The following is a 16,534-nucleotide window of genomic DNA, read 5'->3' as shown; positions in this document are numbered from 1 at the left end:
GTTTAGTCTCAGTATTGCATTGAAAATGTACATTATGGGTATGACTCCTCTGCATGCAGTTCTTTTAACATTTTTTAGGTTACTTTGACGATCCTTGGAGATTTTTTTGAATGTAGGAAGTTTAGGAGATGTTTTTGAATTTCCTTTACAGAAAGTTGTTTGATAGCAGCTATGTTGTTTGGGATATGTGATAGATGTCTCACATTTCATTATCTACTACATCACGGTTTAGTATTCACCAAACAGTGAAGACTTTGCTTTAACGCTTCTTGCCCATATAGCTGCAGGATTGTTGGAGTCACGTACAGGAGGATTCTGCTTTTGAATTTTAATGGTTTCCAGATGGAGTAAATAGTCATTAAATGAACTTTCACGCAGTTCTTTAATTGTCGGTTACTGGCTCTGTTGTACGTTATCTGTCAGCAGGGGCTTGCGTGCGATGTAACCTAGCACTTGCTTTTCATAATAGTGTACTTAAAAAATTATTTTATTATATTCTAGTTATGGTGCGGCAGCATTAAGTACTGCAGGCTTGACATCAACAGTTAACGCTAGTACTCGACGTTATCTTGCTCATACAGCAGCATTTTCGCGACTTGCTACTGTCCAACAAGTTACTGACTTCTTATGTCATCGTCTGACCCTACGATTGGAAGATGCCAGACTTTGGTGGCTTAGAGAGCACGCTGCTAGCCTATTAGATGACGAGAACGCCACTTTGGAAGAGCTGGGAATCATGGATGCGGACCAAGTACTTCTTGAAGTGAGAAATAAAGATCAAACTTGGCCCGAAGAATTAGGACAGCTAGTGGCTGGAGGAGGACATGAAGTTGGTCTTAGCGTTGAAAGAAGACCTACTATTTTTCTTCCAGAAGGTAAATTAGAATTTAAACTAGTCATGCTCACTTAAAAATAATATTATGTAATAACTTTACAGGTGCTACCGGTCTTCACAACTTAGGCAACACTTGTTTTATGAACGCAGCTCTTCAAGCTGTATCGAACACCAGGCCTTTGACACTCTACTTCAGAAGAGACAATCAGTTGTCAGAGTTAAATATTACAAACCCATCCGGTTCCAAAGGGGCTGTTGCCAGACGTTATGCGGAGCTTTGTAGAGAGTTGTGGGCAGGATCAACCAGAAGTGTAGCCCCTTTGAAATTAAGGTACCTAGTAACCAAATATTCGCCGTACTTTCAAGATGGTGGACAACATGACTCACAGGTTTGTTTTAAAAGTTATTAAAAATATATTAAAATATATATTTTGTGTGAGATTCTTTATATCATTATTTTTTAGGAACTCCTTGCTTGGCTTCTAGACACACTTCATGAAGATTTAAATAGAGTAGCTGTTAAACAGTACACAGCATTGAAAGATAGTAACGGTAGACCGGATGAAATCGTTGCGGAGGAGGCATGGGAGCAGCATTTGTCTAGAGATCACTCGATCATTACTGATCTTTTTTATGGACAACTAAAGAGCAAGGTATGCTTATCACCAATTTTCATGGTATTGCTTTTCGTTTTCTCCTCTTTACTACTTTCCTTAGTGTATTAATCAATTTATAATAATTAATAGTCATTTATTATGTTAGTAAGTTAATTTTATTTTTTTTAGGTGACATGTCAAACATGCGGACATGAATCAGTAAGATTTGACATTTTCAACGTACTCAGTTTGCCATTACCGATGGAAAGTTATACACTATGTGAAGTTTTAGGTAAATATTTTATTATATTAAGTGTGTCATATTTTTTATAATAGTTTTTACGTAAGATTTAAAATATTTGGCTCTGTGTTATTATTTGAACAAAACACTTGATAAGTATCCTTCTTGTAGAATCTTGTATGAATGAATACTAATATGTATTGTTATGATCTGCTTCTTATTAATTTTATATTAATTATTAATTATTTGATTAATTATTTAATTGTCGCAAATCATACATAAAAATGAATAAAAAATCTCAGGGTGCCTTTTTATACTATTAAAAAAAAACTAAATTATCTCACGTTATACTTATCTTCTCTCGTGGGTTCAGGATCTCTTAGTTGATCCTAATCGGGATAAAATAGGGAAAAGAAATAAAGCAAAATATTAAAATAAAAATACAGAATTGTCTTTTATTTATCAAAATCAATACTCTAAAATCTATCGAATCTAAAAAACCTGTGGACACAGATATCCGAATGAAATTTTTACCACTTAAATTTATTATAGTTAAAAAAAAAACAATTTATCGGTTTGTTCCCGATGACTTTGGTAAAACAAACTAAACAAAACAAATTTATGTATTCGCAAGATCAGCTATACTTCCTATTTACTTTTAGAAATATTGGAATTTTAATTCATATGCTTTTTACTCAAAATTTTTGTTTCCGAACATAAAAATATCTTTCACATAAATTGACTGACCTTTTGCTTCAATCACTCTGATGTCTTCTCGTGACCCAAAACAGCTCTCCCTCGTTGACTATGTTAAAGGCTACTCATCAAAGCCCTCTCCGTTCTCCAGCTTCAAAACTATCAGCATACCAGCACCAATTCTCCAACAAGCCGGGCCTCTTTTGACACGTACTCGATTCAAACAAAACTCCAAAAATTCTCTGCTCTCCTTCTCACAATAATACAGAATCAAAGAGGTATTTCGTCTCAATTTGATCTGTCTCTCGTTCCACTTTTCAACACTATTCTCCACTATCAAACAGCCACTGGTACTTGCTAACTATCTATCCACGAAAACGTCGAACTGCTCTTCAGCGATGCCAAAAACATAATGACTTCTTTTTCAAACTCTCTCAATCATCCAATCCACTTTTCCCCTTCCACATTTCCAAGAATCAGAAACATCGACTTTTCCATTCGACAAACAAACAGTCGTTTTCAAAATTATTCCGACCATCCTTAATTACTTTCGGGGAAACTCTACAACATTCACTCGGGTTGAAACAAATATTAAAATTCCAAACTTTCTTTTAAACCACCTTTTCTAGAAAGTGATAATTACATCTACCTGTGGGTTCTATAGTTCTCGTAATAAACAATCTATTTCCATTTTAAATCTAAATACATCGTCCTTTTCACTTTAATTATTCACAAAAGTCTTTAATGGTTCATCGGAAAGCTCATTAAAAAGAGAAATCCACTTACATCCAAACTAAATTCTAATAAATATTTACAGCTCAATATACAGGGTGTATCAAATTTATGTGCCCGCGTTATTTAAAAAAAAATTTAATTTAATTTTTATTTTGCCTTTGATTGATAAAATTGAAAACACAATAGTATATGTAATTACGCGACTAAAGGTTCCAAATAAAGGCCAACAAACGAAACAAAGAAAAAACACGTCGACAATCATCTTCTTCCTCTTACGGTGCCTATCTGTTCCGGATGTTGGAGATCAGCATGGCTATCCTAACTTTGCTTGCTGCTATTCGGAATAGTCCGGTTGTAGATATATTTAACTTTTTTAGCTTCTGAAGCCAATATATTCTTCTCCCTGGTCCCCTTTTTCCAAATACCTTGCCCTAAAGAATTAAGGCATATATCTGTTCATTCCTCATAACATGCTGAAGAGATTCTAGTTTGCGCCCTTTCAGAACGTTGGTTACTATCATATCTATCTTAATTTTATTCACTGCCACCCTAAATAGCATGCTTCAACCAATCTCGCAAGTTATTCAACCATGAAGTCCTTCTTCGTCCTGGACTGCGTTTGCCTGAAATTTTTTCCTTGTATAATATTTTATAGCAATACCCCAGGCTGTGGGTGAAAAATAGGTCGATTTCAGGATATAATTCAGGAATTTTTGAAACCTATCAGGTGTTGTAAAGGACGATGCCAGGAATAACTTCTACTAAAATGTAACCAAAAATATTGTGCGCTTTTTTTTTTTAATTGCGATTTTCATTTGTTAAATTTGCAATTTTTATTAATTTTTAATTTTGCAGCTTAAGATATTGATTTTAGAGAAAAACTTTTTAATAGAAAATTGTAGTAAATTAAAAAACCTACAATTTGAGGTACGGTAAGTTTAATTTGGTTAATTGGTTATTGCAAAACAGCCTGCGAAAGGTCCAAAATGACCGTTTTTTACCATTGTATTATTTATTGTACAAATATTTTTTTTATTTTTTAAAGCTTTAAAATAAAGATCTTTCAATTCCAAACATAAAAAAAAATTGTAAAGCCAGATTAACGAATTTGTTGCTTAGATATTATAAATTGTTTATCCCAAGAGGTCAAATGTCGAAGGCTATAACTTTTTGAAAAAAAAATCGTAGAGAGTTGGTGAAACATCTAATCTCCTTCTAAAGAGTTATATTTTCATATTCTGATGTAAATAAATGCGTAAAACATTTTTAAACCTCTAATTTTTGTGTTTGAAAATAAGGGGGCAAATTTCGTTATAAACATTTAGAGCTGAAGCGGCCCTGTACATCCTATGAGTTTTTAACTTACAGATTATTGTTGCTAAAGATGAAACAAAGATTTATAAAAAAATAAAAAATTTCTACGACCAACTGAAGCCGAGATAATTTTTGGGTTTGGAAATAAGGGGGCATATTTCGTTATAAACATTTAGAGCTGAAGCGGCCCTGTACATCCTATGAGTTTCTAACTTACAGATTATTGTTGCTGAAGACAAATCGAAGATTTATAAAAAAAATAAAAATTTTCTACAACCAACTGAAGCCGAGATAATTGTTTTTTTTCTTAAGTCGTAGTGCCTTTATTTATAACAATTAAGAAATTATTTTACAGTCATTGACTAAAGAAAGACTTATATTATCTTAAAATAAAAATTATTATAAAATATAATTACATTTAATTATTAAAAATTATTTTTAAAATCGGTGCATTTACGAGCGGCCGAATTTTGCAAATCGCCCGGCTCGCTTCAAATCCGCGCGGTCGGAAAATTTTTACGTAGCTTGTATTAAATTTGGAGGGAAAACAATTTAATAATATTACCATTATAATATACAGTCTATTTACCACTGTATTTGTTTTTCTTGATAAACTTTTATATGTGAAATTTCATTTCTGAAGAAATAATATTACAAAAATGATACATATATATGAAATATATTATAACTATATTTTAATTTTTTCATTATTATATAAATATAATAATAATAATGTTACTTCTTACTATAATATATAATATAAAATTTTTTCTTCTTGTAGTGACTATTCTTTTTGGATTTCACATATAAAAGTTTATCAAGAAAAACAAATACAGTGGTAAATAGACTGTATATCATAATGGTAATATTATTAAATTGTTTTCTGTCAAAATTTAATACAAGTTACGTAAAAATTTTCCGAGCGCGCGGATTTGAAGCGAGCCGGGCGATTTGCAAAATTCGGCCGCTTGCAAAAGCACCGATTTAAAAAATAATTTTTAATAATTAAATGTAATGCTATTTTATAATAATTTTTATTTTAAGATAACATAAGTCTTTCTTTGGTCAATGACTGTAAAATAAATTCTTAATTATTATAAATAAAGGCACTATGATTTAAGAAAAAAAAAAACAATTATCTCGGCTTCAGTTGGTTGTAGAAAATTTTAATTTTTTTATAAATCTTCGTTTCGTCTTTAGCAACAATAATCTGTAAGTTAGAAACTCATAGGATATACAGGGCCGCCTCAGCTCTAAATGTTTATAACGAAATTTGCCCCCTTATTTTCAAACCCAAAAATTATCTCGGCTTCAGTTGGTCGTAGAAATTTTTTATTTTTTTATAAATCTTCGCTTCATCTTCAGCAACAATAATATGTAAGTTAAAAACTCATAGGATGTACAGGGCCGCTTCAGCTCTAAATGTTTATAACGAAATTTGCCCCCTTATTTTCAAATCCAAAAATTAGAGGTTTACAATTGTTTTACGCATTTATTTACATCAGAATATGAAAATATAACTCTTTCAAAGGAGATTGGATGTTTCACTAACTTTCTACGATTTTTTTTCATAAAGTTATAGCCTTCGACATTTGACCTCCTGGGATAAACAATTTATAATATCTAAGCAACAAATTCGTTAATCTGGCTTTAAAATTTTTTTTATGTTTGGAATCGAAAGATCTTCATTTAAAGCTTTAAACAATAAAAAAAAATTGTTTGTACAATAAATAATGCAATTGTAAAAAACGGTCATTTTGGACATTTCGCAGGCTGTTTTGCAATAACCAATTAACCAAATTAAACTTACCGTACCTCAATTTGTAGGTTTTTTAATTTACTACAACTTTCTATTAAAAAGTTTTTCTCTAAAATCAATATCCTAAGCTACAAAATTAAAAATTAATAAAAATTGCAAATTTAACAAATGAAAATCGCAATTAAAAAAAAAGCGCACAATATTTTTGGTTACATTTTAGTAGAAGTTATTCCTGGCATCGTCCTTTACAACACCTGATAGGTTTCAAAAATTCCTGAATTATATCACGTTTTTTCACCCACAGTCTGGGGTACAACGTATATTTGGAACCTCTCATTATACGTACGAAATACTCTAGCTCTCGATGCTTTTTATAATCTCAGTAGTCTTCCTGAGACGTTCTAGTATTGTGGAATTTCGAATCTTCTCCACCCAAGAAACTTTTAAAATTCTTCTATAGCAACACATTTCTAAAGCTGCAAGGCGATTTAGATAGATTTTATTCACAGTCCAGGACTCGACAGCATAAAGTAAGACCGAGAACACGTAGCAGCCAAATAGGTGGATCCTCAATGCCAATTTTAGGTCTCTGTTACATAATATGTATCTTGGACATCCTTCTAAAAGCGACTCTGGCCTGCTCGATCCTAGATCTATGCCCATTCTACGTAGTATCTCAACATTAGTCACACGATCCACCTACGAAATTTTTAAAATGCTTCTGTAACACCACGTCTCGAATGTGTCGAGTTTTCTTAAAGAAGCAATGCTCCATAATAACGTAGAACATACATAACATCTGATGATAGGGATTTTGGTACCAAGTTGTAAATCGTGAATTCTGAAAAGATACTTCATCATTGCGAACTCTGGTCTTGCTTTTCCTTTGCGTTGTTTATTTCAGTAGAATGGTCCAATGATCATTCTAATACTGAATTTTTGTATTTTTATAGTTTGTTTTCATTTAATACTACAATTTCCAATCGTATCAAACTAAGAAAAACCTAATATTCTTTTTCTCATGATCATCTTTCAGTGCGTCACAGTTTTTCGATTTCTTTCTAACGCATTATATTGTATGTGACAGAAAAAAAGGCACGTCCGTGATTACAGACATTTACAACATATATTCTAGTTATTCTAGTTGTCGATAGATGGCGCCATAATAAAAAAATTTACAAAAATAATAATATTACAAATATAATCTGTATAATTTATAAGACTATACAAATCAAAGAAAATACCATTTTATAAATGCAAGAAACACATTTGATTTGTTTTTATTCCAAATTGAAAATAAAATGTGACAACTGTCAGATTTAACTAAAATGTCATGTTAGAATAAATGTCATAAATGTGTATTATCACGGACTTACCCTTTTTCCTATCATTTGTTACGCACTGAAAAATGCTCATGAAAAGGACAATAGAAACCCCAGACACGAAATGTAATGTTTTTTTTACAATCAAGTTTCTTATTCTTTACATACAGGGTGATTGATTAGTAGGGTAAAGCTCAGTAGCTCCGCTATAGTAATAGATAGCAATAAAAGTTAATAACAAAAATTTTAGCCACCTTTGAGCTTCACATTACAAAATTAGTTAGAATGTTACAGGGTGTTCGATAACACAGTGGCAGACCAAACTTGTGTTTTTTTAAATGGAACACCCTATATTTTATTTTAAATTCGAAATCCTGTTAACTTCTCCATCACAAAAATATAAAGGTTTGTTATGTTATACAGGGTATTTACAAAGTTATAACCAATTTTATATGAAAATCGTAACAAGTTCAACTCCCTGTATAAATAAAAATAAGCAAAACAACAATGGTTTATTAATGCCATATTTTTTTACGTATTGTCAAAATTTTCAAGAATGGTCGATATTGCTAATTTTCTTTATATCATATACAGGGTGAGTCAAAACGGAAGTACATTATTTTCTCAGTAATTTTAAATAGAACACCCTGTATTTTATATCACTATTGAAAAGTACCATTACCGTACTTTAATTTTTAGATAACATTCCCTATGTCTAAATTTATTAGTTTTCGAGATATTTTCATTTTTCCATGGATCAGTAGCGTGGCCACCCAAATCACCAGAATTTAATAAACTGGACTGATTTTTTTGGGGTTACGTTAGTAAAGAAGTTTATAAAATACCTCCAACAACAAGGGATGAGATGAGAAATAGAATACAAATGCTCCGTAGAGTAAGTAGCTCATTCAATGATAGTTTTTAGGCGTACATAAATCTGTTAGGAGATAATTTTGAACACCTTATGTAATTAAATATTAAAAATATTTTATTAAAAGTAGCTTCTAATTTTTTCAAACATGTTTTTTTGCAAAATGTATTACTGATAAATTATGTTTCGTTCTTTATTTGTAGTGTTTACATTTACATACAAAAGTAGTGTTTAATTTTCTTCACAAAATATTGTATTTTGTGTTTGTGTGTTTTTTTTTGTAAAATTTATTACTAATTTTCTTTGTTTATTTGTTGAATTTACAGAAAAAGATAGTTTTTAATTGTTTCAAAAATGTTGCATGTAGTGGCTGTGTTTTTGTTTGTAAAATGTATTACTAATAAATTATTTGTATTTATTTATTTGCTACAGTGTTACATTGATTACCGGATTGATAATCGGTAATCTTTAATTTTCAATTCAGTCATGGTTTACTTAAAATTTAGATAAATTTAAACACCTAAAATAATTTGCTCTGAAAAATGAAAATATCTCGAAAACTAATAAATTTGGGCATAGGGAATGTTATATAAAAATTAAAGTACGTTAATGTTACTTTTCAATAATGATATAAAATACAGGGTGTTCCATTTAACATTACTGAGAAAATAATGTACTTGCGTTTTGACTCACCCTGTATTTGATATAAAGAAAGTTAGCAATATCAATAATTCTTAAAAATTTTGACAATAAATAAAAAAATATGGCATTAATAAACCATTGCTGTTGTGCTTATTTTTATTTATACAGATAACTTTCTAAATACCCTGTATAACATTACAAACCTTTATATTTTTGTGATGGAGAAGTTAACAGGATTTCGAATATAAAATAAAATATAGGGTGTTCCATTTAAAAAACATAGGTTAGGTCTGCCACTGTGTTATCGAACACCCTGTAACATTCTAACTAATTTTGTAATGTGAAGCTCAAAGGTGGCTAAAATATTTGGTATTAACTTTTATTGCTATCTATTACTATAGCGGAGCTATTGAGCTTTACCCTACTAATCAATCACCCTGTATAAAAATGATTTGAATTGTTGTTTTGGGGATAACTTGTCAATGTTGAATTTTTTGGACCTTCCTTAGGACCTTACATTTTATTTTAAAGTTCAATTTTTCAACAATTTTTTGAAAATTTAAATAATCTTGAATGTCCTATGCATGACACATGTCAGTTGTCATTTTTTGAAACAAACATTTAAACATTTCCTCTCATTTGTTCAGAATTTTTGTACATCTTATGATTCATGAGAAAAAATTCCGCTTTGATACATAACTATCCTGAAAATTTCGTAACATTAAAAAGATAATATTTTGTTACAAAAATGTCGTTCGTTTAAGTGTGACAAGCTAATTCAAAAAATATATACATATGCCCATGGAAAAATGTACCGTTTGGCCGGAAAATGGGAAAACCTATAAATGAGCCCATACCAATTTTTCCCTTTTCGCGCCAAACTGTGGGTTGGGGTACGTATAAATAAACTTTTTGGCTTACGCTGAAGCAACTGGATCAACCAACGGCAACGCCAAAAAGAACGGATCAATAATTTGGCCTGAAATTTGTCGAAGGGGGTACCCTTGAATTTTTTTCAAAATTCGTTAATCGGATATATTGGCATTAACTTGAGTCCCAGAGTCGAACTCTTTCACTTTTCTTATATCAAAATTGCTGCTCGCTCCTCTCCTTTGAATTTTATTAGATTATTCTCTTGTAGCATACCTCTGAAGATGGCTTTGTAAGCGGAAAGCGTTCTGCAGTGGGACTCTATAACTTTTATAGCGAAAGCGTAAGCAAGTCGTAGCGAAGCGTAGCAAAGCAACGGTTCAGTTCGAATCGTACTCCTGTATTGTGTGGCTTCGCTTCGCTATACTATCGCAATACTCTACGAACTGGACCGAATTGAAACGAACGATTGGGTAAAAATTAACGGCAACACAGCACGTCGTTTCAAGATTTTAGAGTTCTGTAATAATTGTCTTGTTCTATGCCATAGATAAACTCCGTCCTGTGGAAATGTGATGTGATTCTACATATTTGACAGATTTAACTAACCTATAATTCCAAAAAAGCATAAGGTAAACAAAAACAAGTGTTTATTGTTGAAATTAAATAAAATGTTGCCTATAAATTTAATAATTTTCGACGAACAAGAACGTAGGGATCAGTTACGGCTGCTTCGTGAAGAAGGTAGATTTTTAAGGGATAGAAGTGATTATTTTGGTTTGCCGGATTTACGATTCATAGAGTTGTTTAGATTAAATAAAGATTTATTCCATTACCTTTTTAATGAATTGCAACCGTTGATGGATAACATTATATATATATTTCTATGTTAAAAAAATGTATTTGTGAAAACTGAAAACTCAAGTACACTATGTATTTGTAAACAACAACGGCAAAAAAAAACGAAACGTGGTAAAAAACAACCTCAAAACCAAGTAAAATTGTCAATTTCTTCTTTTAATACGTCACTCTAAGCGCTAAACGTGGTGAAACGAAACCACAAATAATCACGTTTCGCTTTACTTCCGAACTCCATTCGGTGTTGCCGGCGTCATCCGACAGCAGTTTACAGAGTATAACTTGATGAAAGCGTTCGGAAATCACGCTTACGCTTTCGCTATAAAAGTTACAGAGTCCCGGTACAGCTAGGAATAGCATATTTTACGCACTTTCAAAATGCCTTTCTTTTCCCATTCATTCATTTTCAAATATTTTTTGCTTGTTCCATATGTTATACCATCATCAATTTCTTAATATAATAATGTTATATTTCAGTCGTGCGTTTGAATGGAGAATGTCCCGTAAAATATGGTATGCGCCTTCAATCAGAAGCTAAATACATAGAACTGAAGGAACATTTGTACAACATATGCAGCATTAAACCCCAAAGTCTTCTGGTGGCCGAAGTAGCTTCCAGTCAGATATGTAATATTCCCGCGGACGATGCAAAGATCAACCCCACCACTGCTACAGAACTCTACGCCTATGAGTTGCCTGAGACCATAGAAGTGGTTCCCAAGGCAGAGATAGAGATCGAACCAGGTATTTAAATATAAGAGTAGAATCTGTACTCTTTAATTTGGTTGGTGGTCTGTAAAATTGCTTTTTATGCTGACAATTTAACATTTTTGCTCATTTTATTTATAAGAGTATTTATTGTTTTTAACGTTAAAATTTTGGTTTTATTTCTTTAAAAAATAGGTGCTACTAAGTATCAACTAGACACGTCCATATTTATCTTTACATTGTAGTAATAATCGAGCTGGTCTTAAAACATTCAACTGGATGATAACTTATTATACTGTCATGAGTTTAAAAGTTATTTTATTTAATTTTTATTTTTATTTATTTACACTTATTTTTAATTTATTTATACTAACACTATTTACACTAAAACATAATTTATACAGGGTGTTTCATTGGGAAACGGAAATACTTTAATTGTGAATAGAGGTCACCGAGGTGGTTCTAGGTATACTACATTTTTTGCCCTACCGACTTTTATAACCGAGTTACAGGGTGTTTTATCAATTTTGCCAATTTCTTTTCTAAGCCATAACTTTAGAACCACCCTGTATATTTTTTTGATATTTGGTACACATGTGTATCATCCAAAAGCCAAACGACCGACATACTAATCACAAGAAAAATCCAGGTCCGGATTAACAAAAAATTATAAAGTAATTGTGACCTTAAAACAACACCCTCTATATTGAAATTCTAAAACTCTGTTTGCATATTTGAAAAGAGCACAAAAGACTAAGTCCAATCGTTCGCTTCAATTCGGCCAGACAATTTTATGACTTTAATCTTGAAATTATATTGAATTTTTTAAGAACTCTGGACATTAAAAAGGAGGTATTATTAACTTTTAATTATAAAATTTATATTAATAATTTAATTATTAAAGCTATTGAATAAACACTCATTTAAAAATTAATCAATACTTATTTACCAAATTGGAACGGCCCAATTATTAATCACAAGAAAAATCCAGGTCCGGATTAAAAAAACATATAGTAATTATGGTCTTGAAACAATACCCTGTATATTGAAATTTTCAAAATTTGTTTGAACACTTGAAAAGACCATAAAAATCTGAGTTTATCGGTTTGCTTTAATTTGTTTTGAAGGAAATTTAATGACTTTAATTTTGAAATTAAATATGTTGATACTTTTAAGAACACTGAAATTAAAAAGCAGATTTTTAAAGCACTTTTAACAATAAATTATTAAAGTTATTAAATGAATACCCATTTTAAAAATTAACAATACTTATTTACGACTTTCGAACCACCCACTTACAAATCACAACAAAAATCCAGGCCCGGATTAACAAAACAATGTAAAGTAATTGTAACCTTGAAACAACACCCTGTATATTGAAATTTTCAAAATCCGTTTGCACATAGGTATGAAAAGAGTACAAAAACTAAGTTTAATCGTTCGCTTCAATTTTTGACCAGACAATTTAATGAATTTAATTTTGAAATTATGTCGAAATTTTTAAGAACTATGGGAACTCATAATAAAAATTTCGGTATAATTTCAAAAGTAATGTGATTAAATTGTCTGCACAAAATATTAAAGCTGGACATTAAACTTAGTTTTTCGTGCCCTCTTCAGGTCTGCAAACGTATTTTAAAAATTTCAATATACAGGGTGTTTTTTCAAGGTCACACTTACTTTGTATTTTGTTGTTAATACGGACCTGGATTTTTCTTGTGATTAGTAAGTGAGTCCTTGTAACGCAGTTAATAATAACTGATTATTTTTAAAATTAGTAGGTATTTATTCAATAACTTAAATGATTTATTATTAAAAGTGCTTTAAAAACCTGCTTATTAATTTCAGGGTTCTTAAAAATTTGAATACATTTAATTTCAAAATTAAAGTAAATTTTTGCACAAAACATCAAAGTGAACCGAAAAACTCGGATTTTTATGGCTTTTCAAATGTGCAAAGAAATTTTGAAAATGTTAATATACAGGGTGTTGTTTCAAGGTCACAATTACTTTATGTTTTTTGTTAATCCGGACCTGTATTTTTCTTGTGATTAACACTTGGGTCTTTCCAATGTAGTAAATAAGTATTGATTCATTTTAAAAGAAGTATTTATTCAATAACTTTAATAATTTATAATTAAAAGTTAATAATACCTGCTTTTTAATGTTGAGTTCTTAAAAAAATCAATATAACTTCAAAATTAAAGTCAAAAAATTGTCTGGCCTAAAAATCGAAGCGAACCATTAGACTTAGTTTTTGTTCTCTTTTCAAATATGCAAACAGATTTTCAAAATTTCAATATACAGGGTGTTGTTTTAAGGTCTCAATTACTTTATAATTTTTTGTTAATCCGGACCTGGATTTTTCTTGTGATTAGTATGTTGATCGTTTGGGTTTTGAATGAGACATATTTATGTGTACCAAATATTAAAAAAATCTACAGGGTGGTTCTAAAGTTATGGCTTAGGAGAGAAATGAGCAAAATCGATAAAACACCCTGTAACTCGGATATACAAGTCGTTAGGGCAAAAAATTTAGTATACCTAGAACGGCCTCGGTGACCTCTATTCACCATTAAAGTATTTCCGTTTCCCAATGAAACACCCTGTATAAAACCTTTATTACAATTTATCTCCCGAAAATAATACGCGCTTGTATCAGGTACAATTTACTTCAAACTTTACGATACAATTTATAAACTCAGTCTGACTGTAAAATCTAAATTATTCTATTTATATCCGCCGACTCTATCTTCCCGAAAGTTCCAGTAATTTCTCTATAGACTACGCGGCGTCATCTCGATTTCTCAATCTTCACTTCCAGAATGGTAAGTAGTAGCTAGACATGGTCAGGACCGGCCTAAGAAAGCTTGCGGTCTTACATAACTCTTCGTTGGTAGGATGATCCATCCATCAAATTTTTAGTAACCACCAGGGATTCACATCTCCAATGCTTCAATGCAGTTTAACCATCTTACCTTTAGTAACCAGATGTTTGCCCCATATGAGAATAATGCAGGTGTTAATCATTCGTCACATCTGGACACCAAATTGTAATGGAATACCGCACAAATGTAAATTAATGTTTATTGTATATAATGTGCAATAAACTTCACTACAGAAAGAAGTAAATTAAAAATCTACAAATTATTCAAACCAAGAAAACGGCAGAGTTAATGCTTGGACACACTTTTGTCATGCATCCTTCCGATTAGACTACAATCTACAGCCGGGCTGGAATGCCACAGGCCACACCTGTCCGTAGCGTAACCAATACTACTTCCACCCGTCTCCGATCATACATCGGTATTGCAGGCCATTCGTATTCTTGCTGCTGGACGCTTTTCCCGTGATTCTTGAAATGTTTCAACATGACGCGCAGAGTATCTTCAACCATCGATTGGCAAGATTGACTAATATAAAATTAGAAAGTAGTAGGATGCAAAAGAGATTGCAAATCTTAACTTGTAAAATAAATTAAAATTAAAATAAAAGTACACCTATTTTTTATTGAATCAAATAAAACCAATTAAAAGGACATACTGCAGTGTTTTTATATAACGTATCAAACTAAGCATTAAGTTTAATCTTACAAAATGTTAGCGACTATTCAAATAACGATAATCGATAAGTTACTTTTTTGAACATTTAATATAGTCCAGTCAATGAATTGTCAGAACACTGTGTAACTGTATAATTTACTCTACTTTTAATGCAGTCAGTGGGGGTATTTGCTCCGAATTACATCCTACTGCATCAATTTACTTGATATTTTCACTGTAAGTAGGGAATAGCTCAAGAAAAAAAGTGTACCCTATATCCTATGGCGCTTTTATCCTGGGGAATTTCTCACCCTTTCTAGGGGGTGTAAAATTTTTTGGTCAAAATAACCACGGAAGTGGCTTGTAAGCAAAAACTGTTATATAATTTCTTTTTGAAAACCCAATACTTTTTGAGTTCTTCTTTAAGTGCCATCTCCGCAACGGAGGTCGGCAATCATCATAGCTATTCGGATTTTAGAGACGGCTGCTCTGAAAAATTTATTTGATGTATATCCGTACCATTCTCTCAGGTTGCGCAGCCACGATATTCTGCGTCTTCCTATGCTTTTTTTTTAGTTATGATGACTAACGTATTTTAAGGAAAATGACAAGTATATTTAACCCCTCATCCACTAGAATTTAAATGCATCGTTTTCCTTCTACAATACCTTTTATTATAGTGTTACTTCTATGTTTAAAAAGTTGGACGAGTGTAAGATGAATAATTTTTGAGAAAAATAAGATCAAATTATAGAATTTTTAAATTTTCTTAAATTTCTTCCTTTTTCTCCATGTAATTCGAAAATGATAAGAGATACAAAAAAAGATACAATACAAAAATGTAGAGTTTTTTCAGATATCAATTTTGTTTTTTCTTTCATTACTGTATATCTTTATCATTTTCGAATTACATGAAGAAAAAGGAAGATTTTTAAAGAAATTTAAAAATGCTCTCTCTATAATTAATTTGATCTTATTTTTTTCAAAAACCATGCAACTAAACCGGTCCAACTTTTTGAACATAGAAATAACAGTATAATAAAAGGTATTGTAGAAATAAAACGATAGGTATATTTAAATTTGGTGGATTAGGGATTAAATATACTTCGCGTTTTATCTTAAAATAAATTAGTCATCAATTTGTTTGCACCATAACTCGCTTAGTTTGGATGTAATCGACATTTAACAGTACTAGTTTTAAAGGTCTTTTCAAGCATTACAAAAGATATTGGTAGCATTATACCCTTAAAATCGACCATTAGAACACAACGATTTGAGCATGTACCAAAAAAAATCTCTTCACCAACCACATCTCTATTTGTATTATAACTAGAAGATTTATGAAGAAACAAATGTCTTTGATTTTTCATAAACTACAAAAATGTTTTATATATAGTTTTTTTCGTTAGATGCATACTTTTTAAGATATTCGCAAAAAATCATCCGAAAAGATGTCATGTTTTAATGAAAATGGCCAATTTTCAACCACGAATAACTCAAAAAGCGTTGTTTAAAAAAAAAATTAAAGAACAGTTTTTGCTTAGAA

At 31.0% G+C, this 16,534-nt stretch overlaps 1 protein-coding gene across 3 annotated transcripts in view; it reads left to right on the top strand.

The window, feature by feature from the left end:
- LOC126879484 (ubiquitin carboxyl-terminal hydrolase 32) overlaps positions 1-16,534 on the top strand; it is a 249,433-nt gene that overhangs the window by 184,693 nt on the left and 48,206 nt on the right. For all 3 annotated transcript variants that reach the window (XM_050642522.1, XM_050642523.1, XM_050642521.1), the window contains exons 10-14: positions 502-875; positions 938-1,224; positions 1,300-1,488; positions 1,621-1,723; positions 11,217-11,483. In XM_050642522.1, the coding sequence (XP_050498479.1) occupies positions 502-875; positions 938-1,224; positions 1,300-1,488; positions 1,621-1,723; positions 11,217-11,483 (1,220 nt within the window). The remainder of the gene's footprint in view (positions 1-501; positions 876-937; positions 1,225-1,299; positions 1,489-1,620; positions 1,724-11,216; positions 11,484-16,534) is intronic.

The sequence above is a fragment of the Diabrotica virgifera genome, chromosome 2 (assembly GCF_917563875.1).
Source record: "Diabrotica virgifera virgifera chromosome 2, PGI_DIABVI_V3a".
NCBI lineage: Eukaryota > Metazoa > Arthropoda > Insecta > Coleoptera > Chrysomelidae > Diabrotica > Diabrotica virgifera.
Note: the sequence above shows the minus strand (reverse complement) of the source record. Positions and strands in the feature narration are given on the sequence as shown.